The 17770-nt window shown below is 49.3% G+C and overlaps 1 protein-coding gene across 1 annotated transcript in view; it reads right to left on the bottom strand.

Moving 5' to 3' along the window:
* The window catches only part of IRSp53 (Insulin receptor substrate 53 kDa), a 106681-nt gene that overhangs the window by 26405 nt on the left and 62506 nt on the right, over positions 1-17770 (bottom strand). Inside the window, exon 4 of the mRNA XM_018029435.2 lies at positions 13286-13378. Coding sequence (XP_017884924.1) covers positions 13286-13378 — 93 coding nt within the window. The remainder of the gene's footprint in view (positions 1-13285; positions 13379-17770) is intronic.

Raw genomic sequence — 17770 nt, 5'->3', positions numbered from 1 at the left:
GTGAGATATCGATTCTCTGAACACGCGATTCGTGAGAAAGCGATTCGTGAAGGACGAGGCGAGACGGTCGAGCGCGAAAGAGAAGCAATCGCGACTTCCGAGTTTCCCGTTGCCCAGTTTCGATTGCCGCGTAAATTAACTCTGGCCACCCTCATTACGTTCCATCCTGTTCACGGAAGAGAACAAAGGGCGGCACACGCGAAGACGGAAGCGTCTCGTTTTCCAAAGAGGAGCCACGTTTACAGTGTCCCGATCCGAGCATAATTAATCCGGGATAATTTCTTTCTCTTCCACGCGGTACCTTTCTCCAGCTTTGATCCCGTCGCAGCGCGAGAGCTCGTCGCCCGTTTTCCGGTTCGCCCGGAGGGTTTTGTTGCCCGGGACAACGCCGCCGCGAAAAATCTACGGAAAAAGGGCTCGCATTCAGTCCCGTCGTCGGTGCGTAAAGATTCCAGTCGCATTTCTCTCTACACGCGTATTTGCGTGCAAACGCTGGAACGTTTATCGCGACCGCATAAATCCTGTGAAACCTACGCTCCCTCGTCCCCAGAATCTTTCATCTCCTCTCCCTTCGACGCGATTTTTATCCACACAGCCGACGAAACGCCCCCCCGAACTGTTCCTGAAATTTCATTGATACGTGACGCGTTCACGTCTGTTTCTACCGTGTCTCTCGGTCACGTCGTAACGAGGATCGATTTCGTTTAATGGAGGTAATGGCACGATACGAAGCAGTAAAACGCGGAAACGCATTAACGGTAATTTACCTGTTTTTCGTACGTGTAACGGTGATCGGTGCCGGGTTTATTAGTATTTACGCGCGAGTTTAATCTCTCGTCGAAAACCGGACGCGCGGCTCGATTTCTAGATTCGGCGTCGACAAAGGATTATTTTCTCGCGATCGATGAAACGCAATGCGCGGACTCATCGAATTCATGGTCGTGTACCGTGATCCTCCCTCACGATTCTCTCGTTCATGGTCGTAAATTCTCCTCCCCTCGCCCCGCGCGCAGAACCCGTCGGCATCGGCCCTCGGAGCCTTTGATCGGACGTCGCGAAAATTTGTTGCCGTTGCATTTGTTTCATTCGTCGTCGACGACCGTTGACGCGTTCCCGTGCACGCGATAATAATAGGATTTTTATGATATTTGATCAAAGGCCCGGCTTTGAAACACTAGATCCGATCGCGATACGCGGAGTGATCGTCGATAAATTGCGTTTCGCGAACAAAATTGTTTGGATTCCTGGCACAAATGGAATTACGGCCTGCGTCCAGAATTTTCATGGCCAGTTTTTCGAGATTTGACTCTGTACCAGAATTTTAATACGTCGAGCGTCACGTAGAAAATTGTTCGGATTTAAAAACGTTTCCGAACCGGATCAGTTGTTAATATTCCCGATTGACGGACATAGCTCGCGTTCGTCATCGCGGGTCAGGCGCAGTTCACGTCGAAGCCGCGAGACCGTGGTAACCATGGAACGCGGATCGGCAAGCGTTTAATGGTGAAGCTAATGGAACATGACCGCGTTACGAGCGACGCACTGCGAGAGGGTCTCGCCGAAGTGGAATCGAAACCGAAAGAGCCTTGTGCAACGTTATTCCCTACAAATTGCACCGTCGCGTTCGCCGTGCACTGTTCGTTCAATTGAACTCAGTTTTCATCGACTAGTTCCGTACGTGATTCAGTCTCGCGAAGTATGAGCTGGAACCTCAGAACCGTCAGCACTTGTCGGTGAACGAAAGGAACGATTGTCAGTCGTCGCCCGAACGGTGTCACATCAGAACGCGGACGGAACTCTGTTCAGCTTGGAAATCGTTCGACCCGAAGCGGAATTGATTCGGAATTATTGCACACGCGACATTTGTCCGTGTGCCGACACGATCGAGTTACGATAGAAAACCGTGCGTACGCAGGGGTGGGGAAAGAAACACGGCTGACCGGGGATGTCCCTGGATACGTTCGGTTCATTTGATCATAAAATCGAACAGAGCACGGCTCGCTGTCTCGGAAATTGTTTTAACCTTGTTTCAGAATCGCATCGATCGGCATCGAGGTGGTTTCGCAAACCAATTTAACGATACACAGTGACGTTTACCGTGGACCAATTTTTTCTATACCTGGTGAAATCGGTCGAGTCTTCAAATCAGATTTTTCAAAAAACTGTTTTCCACGTTGCTCGAGAGTATCGTGACGCGACGAAACGTACGAGTATGGAGATCGAAGGACCCGGCGCGAAAGACAAGACAAAACACACGTGTTCCGAAGTCCGTTCCATCGCTGGACGTTGTACTATGATCAACACGGTGTATCTAAACGCAAACATTTATCGCGTATGTGTCCAGCGCGCGTGTATACAAGATGTCCGGAATTTTGGGAAAAGGCCTTCCGCAAAGACAAACACTGGAATCTGTCAGACTGACTCGGCAGTGAACCATCGTCCCGGTGGTGCTTCTCTACTCGTCCGGGACGAGTGGGGCCGAGGCAAATTACTACGAGGATGGCAATTAATAAAGCTCGTAATAGCGTCCACCGGCGGTACACCGTTCCGGCCGCGTTCCCCCGCTCGTTAATCACCTTAACGAGTGTTTTCGTTAACGCCACCGTCGCGGCCTTCCCTGACTCTTGCAGGAACGATCAGAAACAAAGAACCGGTTAACCCCGTCGAACGTTTTCCACCCTCTGTTTGCTCTTTTGATTTCTGAGACGGAAGTCGAGCCTGCGAGTCGAACGGAGTCGAGGGTTCGTTCGAACCGCTCTTTGACGGTCGACGTCGGCCCTTTCTCTGTTCCAAGTGATTCGCCTTCTTTAAAAGACCGAGAGAATCACGAGTATGCCACGATCTGGGCTTTGCGTAAGTGGAGAAACGGGCGAAAAGAAAACTTGGCCGACGATGATTCGCAAGCCGCGGTGTAGGATCGACGATTGACTCGGTTTTTTCACGGTGCGTACGGTGGCGCACGAACAAACACGGCAGCGCTTAAATCGAGGGCTTTGAACAACGTTCATGGCAGTGGGACAGGCCAGTCATTTATGTGGATTAAAAGCGGTCGCGAGAGGGAGCCGCGCTGGCACCCCCGTGGGACACGGAAGAGGGACGGTTTCAGGGCTTTGGCCACGATCCGGTCACACGCCTGACCGATTCCTGCGCCCTCGTCTCCGCCGACGGGACGGGTCGTTCCTCGGAACGCTGAAGCGTCGAACCATATCGATCGTACGTACGTTCCTTCAAATGCCGAACGCGGCACGTGTCGAACAATGGATGGAACATCGAAAGACGAGACAGTGACGATTCGACGTAGCGACGGGTCGCGAAAGATCTGATTCGTGGCGGAGTAAAACCGACAAAGTTCAGAAGAGACACGAAGCCGCGGTAGTTCGGAGTCAGCGGAGCAGTGGGTCGAATCTCGGGACGAGTCGTGACCGGGTATTCACGTCCGAGTTCGTAGCGAAGAGGACGACCGCAGAACGAACGAACTGAGTAACGAAGGAACGACCCACCCTCTCGCCGGCTGTTCTGGCAGCCTTATCTGCCGAGGCAGTCGAGCATCCCCCGCGCGGCCGCTTGGCCCATTATACGTGCAATGCCGGCCAGACGCAATTAAGTGGGCCTCGTACCACCACCAGCTATCGTTCTCTTCGTGTTCCACCAGGGGCCGGGATCTTCGGTGGAGGAACGTGCCAGGAGCAAGGACACGGCACCGATGTCCTTTACGGTCCGTCTACGTTCTCCCCCTGTCCCGTATCGCAACCTCTACACTCTCTGCTCCTGACGTGTGAAGCGAATCTCGCTGTCCGCCCGGATCCAGTTACCAGTACCGACGTCGTTACCCCCTGGTTGGTCAGCGACTCGGTACTCCACTGTAAATTCCTTGATTAGTTTGCCCACGTTTTGCATCGACCGCGCCGCTCGTGTATCGTGCCCGAGCAACGACCGCGGTGTGTACGGAATAAGACGACGCGCTTCGACAGATCGACGAGCTTCGAGTGGTTCCCGCGGTTCAACGAAGGGACTTAAATTGATTCGTACAGCGGTCGGCCCTATGCACGTAAACCGAAGCGACGTTTGTATCGTCGACCCGTGTCCGTTTGGAACGAAAGTCGATTTCATTGTTCGAGTCGCTATTTCACTAAGAACAGCGTCGTTTTTTATTTTTCTGCATGGTATCACGCGTTCGTAACCGACTTGCCGTACGTACGGTTCGTAGGTTTCGTTGGGGACGGAGTTTTAAGGCGACGTCTGACTATGCGTTTACTCGTACCACTTAAATTCTCGGCCCGTGCGTAACTGACGCATGATCTAGACTCGAGTGCACCTCGGAGCGATTTCCCGGTCTCGGTGATGATAAAAAACTGACAAGAATCGTTTCGAAACCAAATTTCTACCGATCACAGTTACATCGGACTGAAATTTTAATTTGCTCGCCGTCGTAAAATTGGTAAAAATTCCAGGTAAATTGATTGAACGCTCTACGAACGTTTGGACTGAAATATCAGAGGAAATTTGTACGCGTTACAGCCGGATGGAAATACCTTGAAATCCGAAGCCCCCGGATTAAGCCGGGAAGCATCAATTATCGGTTATCAACTGTAACGAGCGAAGTTAATATAATATTCCCGCGTACAAATTGCGTGGAGTATTAAGCGGCGGCTATCGAAACGCGCTCGTATTAAACATGCAGTTATAACAGATTATCAAACAATATATGCGTTTACAGGTGCTGTTCACGTAATGAGCTTAGATCACGTTTGAAACGTAGCCAGCCATCCGACCCGCGTAAGTACGTTGAACAGTTATGTCACATCGCTCGCAATAACGAGCCTCGATAGTCCTCATGAAAGGACTCTCGACTGTTTCTCAAATAAGCAGCTTCCCTCTCAGAAATACTGTTATTAAAAAGTTTCGCCGATGTTTATACTGCTTTAGAAACGAAGAGACGTAATTGACTTTCGGCTGGACCGACGACGATCTCTTTGAACTTCCGTCTACTAATGTATACAGACGAAAGGAAATAGCTGATAACGAACAGGAGATACCTCGTTCACGGAAATCGATTAACAATTCTCGAAACGGAAAATAATTCTGGAATACGTTTGATATCGGGGTATTCGGTGAGGAGGAATCACCGATCGAAAGAGGCGCAGGAGAAGAGTCGTAGAAATATTTCGTTAGAGTATCAAATTGATGCACTTGTGTCTCAGACCGTTGTGCCTGGACACTCGACAGTAATTTTCGAGCGTTTCGTCGACGGAACAACGGCAATGGCAAATTATCGGAATCTCTGCGCCAGTAAATAATTCGAGCACATTCTGTTTACCTGCGCGATACTTGACCGTCTCTTTGACGCGATAACGCGACGAGATGTAAAGTATCATCCGCTGGAAACATTCGTGAAAACACGAGTACCATCGAGTGACTATCGTCGGGGCCAAAGCGTGACTGTAAACTTCGTCAACGGTTTTCGACTGCTGAACGTAATTACCATCGACGTATAAAATGAAATTATTTAACATCACCGAGGCGTCTGGCAACGTTGGTGCACATGTAAGACCGTTTGTCACGATTGGGTTTGAAAAAGCCAGATAAGCCTTTGGGGAGCTCGATTCGCAAACACGCCGTCATCCGAGCGCGCGCTCGCATTGACTATCAAATAGGAGGAGCGGAATTGGCGAACTAACAACGGTGAATCCGGTGCGCAACGTGCAACTGCACATCGATTTCGCGGCTACGGCAGCCAATATTCTCTGTCGAAGCGGAGGGTAGGTATCCCCGTAGCGTTCGATAAACATTGCCGTGTCTGCAGTGCCTCGGACCGACCGCAGTCAGCGATCCTTTCATCGGCTCAGATCACCGGTACAATTGAGACGAGATGCGGCCGCGCGGTCGGCACGCTATAATGCGGCTCGGCTCGCAACATCAAAGTGCTGAATACGAGTTAATTGCGGCGTGACTATTCAGCTTCGCGCGAAGCCTGAGCAGATATCGACATCGGTAGAATGCCAGCAATGTTCTCTCTCTCGCCATCGAAAACTTTATTTCCCAGTACGCGTGCTAGACCACGCGCTTTGATTTAAACGCGAGCATCGGTACCGCGTCCGCGTTGGATCGATTGATCGACGACCGAGATTGCTGGCCAAGGATGCAAAGCGCCGCTATTCATCGCGCCTCGATTCATCCGTCGTGGATAATGATTACCACCGATTCGTAAACTCGGAATTTCGTAACTGTAATTTCATTCCGTGACGGGAGGAACGGCCGAGAGAAGGATCGGACAAGCGTACTCAGTGTTCGACGAAAAAGAGGAAGACGAACGTTCGGCGAAAGCGTAGGGCGACCAAAATTGCGAACGAAGGGTCTGAATAAAAATGCCGTTCCACTGCGACTTTTAATACCCCTGGCTCCGAAGATAAGGGGGCAGGCGGGGGAGGGAGGAGTAGGAAACGCGTGCTGCGCTTTCGGAGCGAAATTAAAATTCCACGAGGCGCCCACGCCAACGGCCGTGTAAATGCGCTTTAATAATAATGTAAACGCGTAACGAATGGGAGTTAACGCGCGGTCACTTTACCGTGAAACGAAGCGGTGCGACGCGAACCGGCATTTCCAGTGACCCACGGGAGTGAAACAGAAAGAGAGAGGGGGGGGAGAGAGAGAGGTGGACGCGTGGACACGTGGACACCGAAATCCGCCCCGTGAATTCCAGCTGCGTCGCAACCCTTCGCGTCTGTCCACGTACAAACGGTACAAACCCGAGGTAATACGCATAATTGCATAAAATTACTGGAGCCAAATTATCGAGCCGCGGCGCTTTAAACGAGCGCTGATTACGTCGCGAGCTTCCTCGCCTCCGTTCAAATAATCCTCACGGCAGGCCACGTTTCACGGACCATTTTCTTATTTGCTCTCCGCGTGAGTCGCATGACGCGCGCTCCGATTTTATTAAGCCTATCGCGCGATCGACGTTTTTTATTCGTTTTATGACGTCGTGTGCTTCGATGTCGTTCGAACGTTGCCACGACTCGATTTTAATACGGAGAGCAATACGTTCGATGCGTGACAGATTTTTAACGGTAATTCCGAGAGACTCGACGCGCATTGCACCGGGCGCATTTACAGTAATTTGCTATTAATGAAATTACTCAGCGTGCATCGTTTGTTTGCTCCGCTGTTGCGCGTTCGAGTAATTGTAGAGGACGACCGGCCACGTATATTTGTAAAACTCCTTCGTGCAAATAAATTGAAGATAGTATCATGACTCTAAGTAAATATACACAAGTTTTCACGGAACGGCGAACGATTTTGCCCGTCGATGTCGACGCGGAAGTAAAACGTAATAAAGTTCGATACATTGGAAATTCTACAGACGTTCATGAGATTAACGACGGTTTGGCAGTGGGTGACGGTAAATTTCCGTTGATCGTGGAATTAATATGAAATCTTTGACGCGACAACCTCGTTACGGTCTCGAAGGGTGGATCTCGACGAGGTAGGGGATTCGTCGTCGTCGAAAACGTTCGCGGAGCCGAAGGGGGAACCCGATCGATTTTAAGGTAAGAGAGAGAAATGGGAGGGAAAAGTCGCGATATTGCCAATTTCGCTATCACGCTTTCATTTCGGCGCCACCCGGCACCCCCTTTCTAACGTCGTGAGCATCGTATTTTCGCCTCGCGCCTAGGTTGCCCGTTAAGGGCAGCGGAAAACGAATTTTCTTCACTATCGTCGCACCCCCTGCTGGCATAAACGTGTTATGGTATGGTAATCGCGCGTAAGACGTTTTCCATGGATTTATCGCCTAGACGTATGCTGCGCGGAAAAACGTAGAAAAATTCTGATCCGTTCGACGAATAGATTTTCGGAAGAGCTCGGACCGGGCGTGGTCGTTGCATAGTACGCGTACGAACGAAGTTGATTTCAATTTGTCTCACTTATTATAAATATAATCGCGCAGCGTCAATATTTGCGTATTTAATTACCTCCACTATTGTTTGCTCAATAAATAATTCCATTATTTGCCGATGGAATTATTTGAAAATGTACACGTTCATTTAGGTTGATGATCTATCGCAAAGAACTAATAATAATTGATGAATTCGATTACAGCCTCCGGACGAACCGTATAATAAAGCATCGTAACGCGCGGTCGTATGAATATGGAAATCGTGCGTCGGATAATAAATATTTAGGCAACAAATAATTCGCGGCAGACTGGCCGTAATCAGGTAAAATTGGGACAAACGTGTGCAAACAGTGGATTTCGCGAGCAAATGAGCAGAGACGGGCCCGGTCGGCCGTTCCTATCGCGAATAAATGCGGAAGCGTAATTTGTAACGCAAACGAGCGAATGCAAATTTGTAAAGTGCAGCTGGACTCACGTGTAAATCTTAATATTATGTATATACCGCGTAAACGATGAACGCGAGCCAGAAATTCGGGCACTCCGTGCCACTCGGACGTGACACGTGTCGATCGCTGAAATCCGATCGATCGCGATTCGTTTGAATTTCCCATGGTCTGTTCGGTCCAACTTAGACGTCAGGAAAGCGTAGGGGATGAGCTCTCAAGGAACGCGATAAAGGAACTGAGCACGTTTCCGGGTTGAACGGGGTCAGCGGGGAACGAGGACCGATCGATGATTCCTCGATCAATCTGTAGAACACGACTTCTCAATTTCCCGAACGCGCAGGTCGCGGGACACCCGGTGGAGGTCGAGCGAGATCTCTGAAAGAGACCACCGGTAGCAGGAAGTTCGACCGCCTGTTCCCCGGTTAGAATTAGAAAGGATCATCAGATCAAACAGCGGGATGTCGACTGCTGCGGGGACGATGAATCTCGCTGATGAGGAACGAGCCCGACGATGTTCGAGTCGAGTGACCCATCGAGGTTGATCTGTCCGCGAAATTGTCTTAATCGCGTCGACTGGTTTTCCGTGTCGATCGATATTCGTTCTTCGTTGTCCCGCTGATTTCCGTCGTGAGCGACTCTCGGCTCGTCAAATTCGCAAAGAGAAAATACGATAATACCCAACTGATAAAGTATCGTTTCATCGACGCTTTTGTGCGTGAAATTTGAATCGATGAAAACGTTGATTGCACGAGGATTTCTCGATCTCGCGTAGGTGTGATTTGGACCAGGCGACGACGGCCTGGCTCGTTTGTTGCGTGATTAAAATGCGCCTAGTTCGTGGCTCGGTGTCAGCGAAATTGATGATTCAAGTGATCGATATTGACTGCGAGCCCGAGCTCGGTGTCTCTCGAAATGGAAAGGCCTGCGTATTACAGAATGTAACGCAATTTGGTGTAAAAGCTCGCCGGCTTCCAGTCCCCGTTTTATCGTGCAACTTCCGGTAAACGAAGCCGGGAAACGCTTAAAATCCCTATAGGTATCTGAATTTGTCTGGCTACTCGTGGCAACTGCGATTGCCGCGCTTAAACCCGAGAGCTTTTCGAGAACGTCGTCTAGTCGAACGTGACCAATGTAGGTAGTGTAACCGTAGAAATTTCCCGGTTGTGCCGGTTACATATGCCCTCACGCGTAAGAACGTTCGGGAAGGTCCGAGGACCTTACGCAGGCGCAGGTACCGCCGGTTACGTAATCCGAGGATCGACGATCGATCCCGTAACCGACGGGCACTTCGAATCCTTCTACGATACGAATAAGTTCGGGAACGAGTACAAAGGCGACTGTTACGCGAAGCTATTGTGAATCGATTTGTTAAGAATCTGATATTTAGACTGAATTCTATCCGATACCAAAGTGTGTGTGATTTGAGACGTGCGAGGGTGGCCACTACGAATGCGTATTCTATCAGCGTGCGAAACGTAGCAAGGACGTTTTCCAGATTCGATCTGTAAGTCGTTCATTATATATATACATGCGCCTAGGAACCGCGGGTACGCACATTGTGCATTAATGTACGCAAAGCGCCGTTAGTCTGGCACCGTACCGTGATTTAATCTCTTATAATTTTGCCGATCTAGTCCGAATTACGAACGTTGTAAAGACTGATTCGCGATATATGTTTTAAATATATTTACATATTTTCGTATTTCATTTAATAAGTTTCTGATTTCCCTCACTCCCGAGTCCTCCTCCTCACAAGGAGACACGAACTCTTTCCTCCCGAATACCCAGAAAGGTATTCGGTTATAGTAGGCAACGTCGGTAGAAACGATTAAAAACGAGATTTCCGTTTGTTCGATCGAGCGAACTTTAAAGAGTAGTCGTATCATTGTTGGATCGTTGGACGTTTTTCTTTTTTTCTAAATAGGATCGTGTGGAACGCGATTTAAAATAGTAGAGGCGATTGTACGAGTCGCGAGATAAAAGAGTTCTCTTCCTCTCGCCTCTGTTCAAACAATTAAAAGTTTAATTTAGTTTCGAATTGGGGACCCGGAAACAGAAGGATCGTGAGTCTAAATTGATCGAGTTCTTGTCTCTAGGAGCTCAGTTGAACCGTGTGTCGTTTCGCAGTTGACAAAAGTCCGTCGATTTAAACTCGAGCACGTCGAATTCCCGGCCGAGGCAAATGCGAGAAGGCTCGTCGAGAGCCGGTGAAGGAAACCTTTTTGCCCTCAGGGAAACTGTCGATGCGATCCAGGTCGACTGCTCTAAGAACGTTCCCAATGCGATTCTAGCACGAGGTCGACGTTTGACGTTCGATCAATCAGAGCTTGCGACGAGCCATCTCGTTGTTTCGAGCGGCTCGCCTCGCCTGAACGAACGTCTCACAGATGCCCCTTTGTGCCCAGTCGATGAAAGAATAAATTGGAAAGGCGCGTGTAATGAAAACAGAGGAGGGAACGTTCGGTCGAAAGCATCTCTTTAAACGAGTGCAAATTGGCGTAAACTGGAAAATTGCCAAACGAGCAAATAGGAGTAATAAGATGTTCCAGTCCGCTGGCCATCGACCGTCGCAAGAAACTCCGACCGGCCTTCGAGCGCGACAATTCCCGCGTTTCATAAATTTCTTTCTTCGAACGCTCGTCGCAGTTCTCGAGCCCGTTTCGTCGTAAAATAACTCCGAGCGAGCAGGAGAAAACCGATGGAACAATTAAAATCTGGCGAGCTTCAATTGGAAAAAGAACACCCTTCCGATTGTAAAAACGTGGACCGTAATTCATCCGCTCTCTACTCAGTCGTGACCAGTCGGAACGACAAATAATAATATGGTAACCCCATCTCGAGGTAGCACACACCGGACAGAGTTTAAATTGGAAGGTGCCCGGGGGCATCTCGTATGCAGTTAACAGGGGTTACGTCCAGGGCTCGGACGTACTATCCGACCACCGATCGCAGTCAACTTCGACCACTGACCGAGGGAGATGAGCCGACTCCGTATACAGGCATGTTTCGTAAGCGAGAGCTCGTCGTACATCTCATCGCACCGTTCGACGTCGGCGAAAGATCACTGTGCATCGCGTCACGATAAAAGGACATCGGACACGAGTCGTCGTTGGAAAAAAGATTGTACTCGATCGTTCCGGGCAAATATTTGCGAAGCACGGTCGCGCCGAAAGCGTTGCTAACAGAAACGGTGAACGAAGAAAAGAGCAGTTTGTTTCGATTCGAACGGGGTTCTTCTCCCCGGTGAAGAGAAACAAATAAAAGTTCGGTCGCACTTGGGCAGCTTCGTAAGACCGAGCTGCCTCCGGTCGTCTCGCGTCGTTATTTTCTTATTCCTCGAAGGGAATGCGAAACTCCTGAGGAGGTCGCCGACCCGGACTTAATACGTACACTTATCACGCTGCAATGATCCTGTTAGCAACTTTTTCCATCCCCTTTTCGCGTTGCCCGACGTTCAACGGACAAAGAACCAGATACGGTTAAACGGGGGTGAGCCCTTATTGGCTTTGGAAGCCACGAGAGTGCTCTCGGTCGGCGTTCCTCGCGCCCGCCGACGCGCCAAACTTCGTCGAAAGCAGACGAGAAAAAATAGAGCCCGGTCTCCTCGCGCGCTCGTTTCGCGCTCGCTGCCCGATCCTTTGAGATCGACCAACCGGCCGAGTGTTAATTCGTTCGAGAGAAAAAACTAGCTGTGTGTTTACGCTTTCGCGATGTACTCAAAGAGCACGGCTGAGATGTTTGAGAAACGAGAACAATGCTGTATAAACGATTTCAGATTGGAACGTTAAAGAAGTTTTTTGAATGCTCGTGTGTCGAAGGACCGCACGGTTTCTGTGAGGACCTTCGCTGGTCGGACGGAATTTATCCAGCGTTTGTGTGATCGCAGCATAAAGATCGAAATTCCGTGGGAACGATGGAAACGTTACTACACGAGTAATTATCGTCATACCTCCGTTTAGAGGGTGTTTCTTGTTACACTTTATCGAGTAGCAAATTTTAATGCGATAACGCGCCACGAATCGTTTCATCAATCACTGTACGGTTATCGCATTACCGGTATGAATTCATCGCCACGGAATACGTTTCGAAGTACGTAACGTAATGTACGAGCTCACAATGGAGGCTTTGTCTCCGTTCGTGAAAGCGGTTTTCGTTTTGAAAGTTGTTACACTCGAATCGACAACATCGAGCCGACGAATCAGCGATACGAGCGAAAACAAAATTAAATTCTTATTAAAACACGGAACGAAACCGTACTCGTCGGCCATTGAAAATGCCGGGAAACAATTAAAAACGCGGCTCTGCCCGCGTATCAATCGCGACCGGCCCGATTTTAATTGCCGGCCGGCTCTCTATTAATTTACAACAAACATCCCGAGTCGCCGTGTCGACCGTAATTGAAGCAATTATCATGGATCGCGGCCAGTCTGGTAATTAAGAGACGGGATCGAAACGAAGAACGGATGGGAAAGCGGTGTCGCTATGGCGAGACATCGCAAATAAAAGTTGCGACGTTGAATTGGGAAAGAGCATAACGCGCGGAGACAAACAAATTTACCGTCGACGACGGCTGGACGTTGATCACGATCCACTGATTTATTTGCCTGTCTAATGACGCGTGCCACGCTAATTAATTAACCTCCGTCGGCGCGTCTGTCGCTTAAGAACCGACCAGGAACGCCCGATAATTACGTGACAAATTTTAATTAATCAATCGTAATTACGCACTGAAATTCGACCGCGACCACGAGCCAAAAGTTCTCGCTGATTTTCGGGTTTACGCCGGGATCAGAATATTTCGTATAACGATTGATACGCGTAGTAAGCGTATTGTACGAATTCTGTTTGTTACGAACGCGGTCGATGCCGGTTCCCGAAAATACGAAGTTTCCAGTTGGGTAACAAGTTTTCGGTACAGTGACGATAAGAAGATTGCAAAACTTACCGACGTCCTTGGAACCGCCCCATGTACCCAGTTGTGCCTGGCGTGCTAATCGAGACAACGCGTCCACGTAGACCCGGGACGCGGCTGCGGCTCCTGGAAAATGAAACACACGAGAAAAATAACAACGACTGAAGAAAATAGCACTGCACGCGGTTCCCCTCGAACGATGTTTCGGTGTATCCTTAATTGAACGAACGTCTCATCACGGTTTCAATTACTACTGAGGATTTGTCGAACGATTAGAGTAGGAAATAAAGGTGAAGAGGTGGCCGAATGGAAACGCTATTAGTAGTGCCTACTTGGGGCTATCGATGAAGAACGATCATTTCCCGCGAAAGCTCCTCGTTAAAACCTATGGGGCGGAAAAATTGGGACGGCCAAGGAGGGCCGCGAGAGGGTAGATCGGTGGAAATTGACGGTGTGTACTCTGTTTCCTCGGTCGGAGAATCCCTCATAAATACGGGGCTCGGTGCGGTTCGTAACTGGCTGCCGCGGCGCGGAAAAAGGACGAGGGAAAGAAGAGAGAGCGACAGGATAGAAACGTGCTTCGTCTCGGTAAAAGAAAGAATGGACGAACTTGTATAATGGGAGTAGGGTCGTTTCATGGCAAACGTTTGGAGGGTGGATCGTTCTGCTTTTGTCCTCTCAAGATCGGACCGTGTCCTTTCGAGAAGAGAGTGGACACTTCGGATTTAATTGTAGCGGCTTCGACGCTCGCTCGGGGGAAGCTTCGGCTTCGTTTCAACGAGTGAACGCATCGGGTCGATTGAGGACTCTCTCGAATTTCATCGATCGAGAAGCATTTCCACCGTGTACAGTGAGAAAACGATTAAACGACGTTTGACGCATAGAAAAACAGAGTGCGATGCTGATACTCGATCAATTTAAAAGCGACGAGCTCGTTCTCTATCTGATTGTGTCTTCTCGTATTCGCAAGGAACTTCCCGCTTGGACGAAAAAGAAAGGCAACGAAAACAGTGTTCCGACCTGGCCATTACGTTCTCCTCGAAGAAGATCGTTCGTCCTTCCCATTCGGCACCGTCGAGACAAAAGCAGGGCATTAGACAGGAACGATCGTCGAATACAAATGCGTAAAGCGACAAAGAAGTCTCGAATATCGAGTCGCACCCTTCTCTTTAATCCTCCCTGCTGCTCGTCTTCACGAATTGCGTTATTTATTGTTAATTTCAAATCGAATTCGATCCCGTCCCTTTTCGTCTCTGTTAATCTGCTTTTCGTCTGGATCATTTTTGTAGAAAATCATGTCTCGTCTCCACGAGTTTATCTCGCTGAACACCATCTCGCGATTCTGACCATGTAAATGGATGAAATTTAATTAAACCACGCCGTTTCGCAAATCTACTTTACGGAAAAATTCTGTCAATATTTTCTCTTGCGGCGAAATGAAGAGGATCTAATTAATTTCCGTCTCGTTACTACGTGCACCAGTTCGTACGAGCTTGTATTATCGCAAAACGGAATTTCGTTCGCTTTCTCGAGTCCATTTGTTTGACGAAGTTACGTTATCCTGACCGGTTATAGTGTTAATTATCATTCGCGCTCGTTGCACGTAATTACACACCGTTTCAGACCCTCCTGTCGACATTGAACACGTAACACTGGAGCTACCTACCACCTTCTGTTCCACCAGACATTCAGATAAGGATTCCACGGTCGCAAATTAATTATCGATTATTCTCATATCTTCTTCCGTCGGCTATGATTATCTCCCATATTTTCCCTTGAAGTCTGAACTAGATTAAGGGTCGTCGTTTTTAAAGTACACCGAGATCACCGTATTTGCCTCCTCTGTTTGCCATGAATTATTCCCCGCGAGACGCGGAAAGAATTTCTCAGTAATTGTTGATTCTTGTTTTCGTGGAAAATGTTAGGAAAATACACGGAATAAGACGAATAATAATCGAAGAACGTGCCTCGCGACGACCGGATCAGCCTGTCGGGAACGAAAAATCGAAATTCATTTCTGAAAAAATCGCTGCGCGGATCGTTTCCCGACAGGGAGGAAGACAGCATTAAATAGTTGGCTCGATGGCGGGCTAATTAAGCACAGCCCCACGACGCGTGTAACGCGTCGGCCCCGACGCCAGCCCGGATCGACTCGAATTCTCGATGGCTCGTCGAGAACCCATCCACCCCTTTCTCGTCGCTCGCGCCCCTTCCTCCGTCTGCGAACACCGTAACGAGACGTAGCTCGGAAAAAGAACGCGACCCCCATAAAGACGGTTGGTTTCGCGAGGACAAACAGGTGCGGTCTGAGAGGATGAGACTGAAACGGATTCGCCGTCGACTAATTCGCTTCGAAAACCGGAGGCGACGGAGCTAGTCAATTAACGTTTTCCCGTACTGTCGGGGTACGACGAGCAGACGTGCGCCGAGGGGGTGGAAGCTCGATCATTTTATACCGATTACGGTAGCCAGGATCCTAACGTCGTCGAGGTATCGTTTAGGTATACTTTTATAAAAACATGAACCAGTCGTCCAAGTATTCGTCTTTGTCGGAGCTCAAACTCACAGAAGAGCGACGCGTTACGAATGAAACGAGTCGAGTACACGGAACGCGCAGCAAATGGACCGGTTCTTCGTACGGTTCTGTTTACTGGGTCGGACGATCTGGAAACGAAGTACGAGAAGGCTCTCGAGCTTCATTCTAAAAACGCGTAAAATTGTGAAGAAGCTCGAGGCGTGTTAATCCGATACAAAGCTGGAACGTCAAACGAGCCTGAGGACAGGAACTCTCGCGAGCGTTCCCGATTCACGGTTCGTCGTCTGTCTATCAACAGCCCGGCATAGATACTCCGCAACGAGGGTTTAAGAGAGTCAAAAGTCGAGAGGGAAGAAAAGAGAAATGGTAAAAGAGGTCTTGCGAGCGAAAATTGCCGCGAGCTTTTACTCTTTTATCCGTTGACGTTGTAAAAGATAGATCGCTCTCCTTTGGTCTTCCGTTTCTAGAAATTAGCGAGCGTCGCGTCGCGTGTCGCAATGACACGTGACAAATCGTGTCGTATCGCGATACGCTACAGCGAAATTTCAATCGTACATGATGGAAACGATCGAGAGCAGTCGTTCGTACGGCTCCGCCGGTTTTGTATTCTTTGAAACAGCGGGGGATTCTCTTCAGGGTCAGACGTCAATTTTTTTTTTTCAAATTAAGTTTCTCGCGCCGTCGGAAGGGTGGTCTAAAACAATAAATAAAAGACAGCCCCGCGGGGGCTACGGGGCTCTCGCAACGAGGAACTCGCTCGGTCGAGGTTGAAGTACACGGAGAAGAGGTCCGGGGGTGGTGTTCGCGTTCAAGAGTGCCATAATTTACGCTCGACTCGTTCTCCTCCTCAGTGTGTATACCTAACGTGTACGAATGAAGCATAAATTCAGGCGCGCCTTCTACCACCCTTTTCGCCTCTCTTTTTCCTCGTCTTCCTTCTCCCACGGTTCTTCGAGTCCGAGCGGGAAGCTCAACGTTCAGCGGCGCGAAAACCAGTGAACCAGTGGAAGGAGGCGAGATACAGAGGCGAACTGGGCCAAGGAGAAAGGGTCGGCCGGGGCCATGGTCGGACTGGGGTCGTGAACGGTGAAGCGAAACGAAGGAAACGCGGTCTTTCGTCGGCGGCTACGTCTCGTTCGTGCAATTGCTCCTGGCGCAGGTGTCGATCTGCATAAAGATGGGTGTAGGCATTTCTGGCCGAGATCGTAATTTCGTTGAAATTAGGAAACGGATCCTGTGCCAGGTAATAAGGGTTCGTTCTTCTCACTCGTCGCTGAAGCTGGATGCGTCTCAAAAGTTACGGGGCTTGGCTCGTAGTATTTTACCGTCGCCCTCTCTCCTGCTCGCTCGGGGCACCTGGAAACCGTTGTTGCCACGATTTTTCAGTGCTCCTTAAGAGCCGTTATTTATCGACCGGAAGAAAGCGGAAATAAGGAACCTGTAAAAAATGCGACCATAATATTTTTCACGGGTTTACCTGGATAACGATAAACATTCGAGTTTAAGGAGGGTAAAATCTCGAGACGTTACACCTTCCATGTCTTTATCTTATACACGAAATGAAATGGTAAATTAAAGGAGAACGTCGTAGGTGACCTCATGAATATTAAGAGCTCATTTTTTCTGAAACTCTCCTCGAAAGCGTCGTTGCTGTTTAGCGAGAATCTACCCTTTCTCTGTTCACGTGGAAAACGAGACAGGAAAAATTGCGTGCACCATGAATACAGAGTACCTCCTTCCATCTCCCCGAACCCGTTTATTAAACGCGAGATACGAAGAAAATCCCACACGAAGTATGACCGATGCCCCGTTTTTGGACTCGGCTTTGAGAAGATACGTCGACAACGAACGGCAGACTATTCGCGCGTGAAGAACGACAGAGAGCGGGAACGTAAGATTTCGTGCAAGGAGGAAGAAGAGGAAAGACAGTCGGAAACAAAGCTGACGGTCTCGGTCGCACCGGAAATGTCGTGAGTTTCCAC

The sequence above is a fragment of the Ceratina calcarata genome, unplaced genomic scaffold (genome assembly GCF_001652005.2).
Source record: "Ceratina calcarata isolate Rehan_Ccalc_2016 unplaced genomic scaffold, ASM165200v1 scaffold48.2, whole genome shotgun sequence".
Classification (NCBI taxonomy): Eukaryota; Metazoa; Arthropoda; class Insecta; order Hymenoptera; family Apidae; genus Ceratina; species Ceratina calcarata.
Note: the sequence above shows the minus strand (reverse complement) of the source record. Positions and strands in the feature narration are given on the sequence as shown.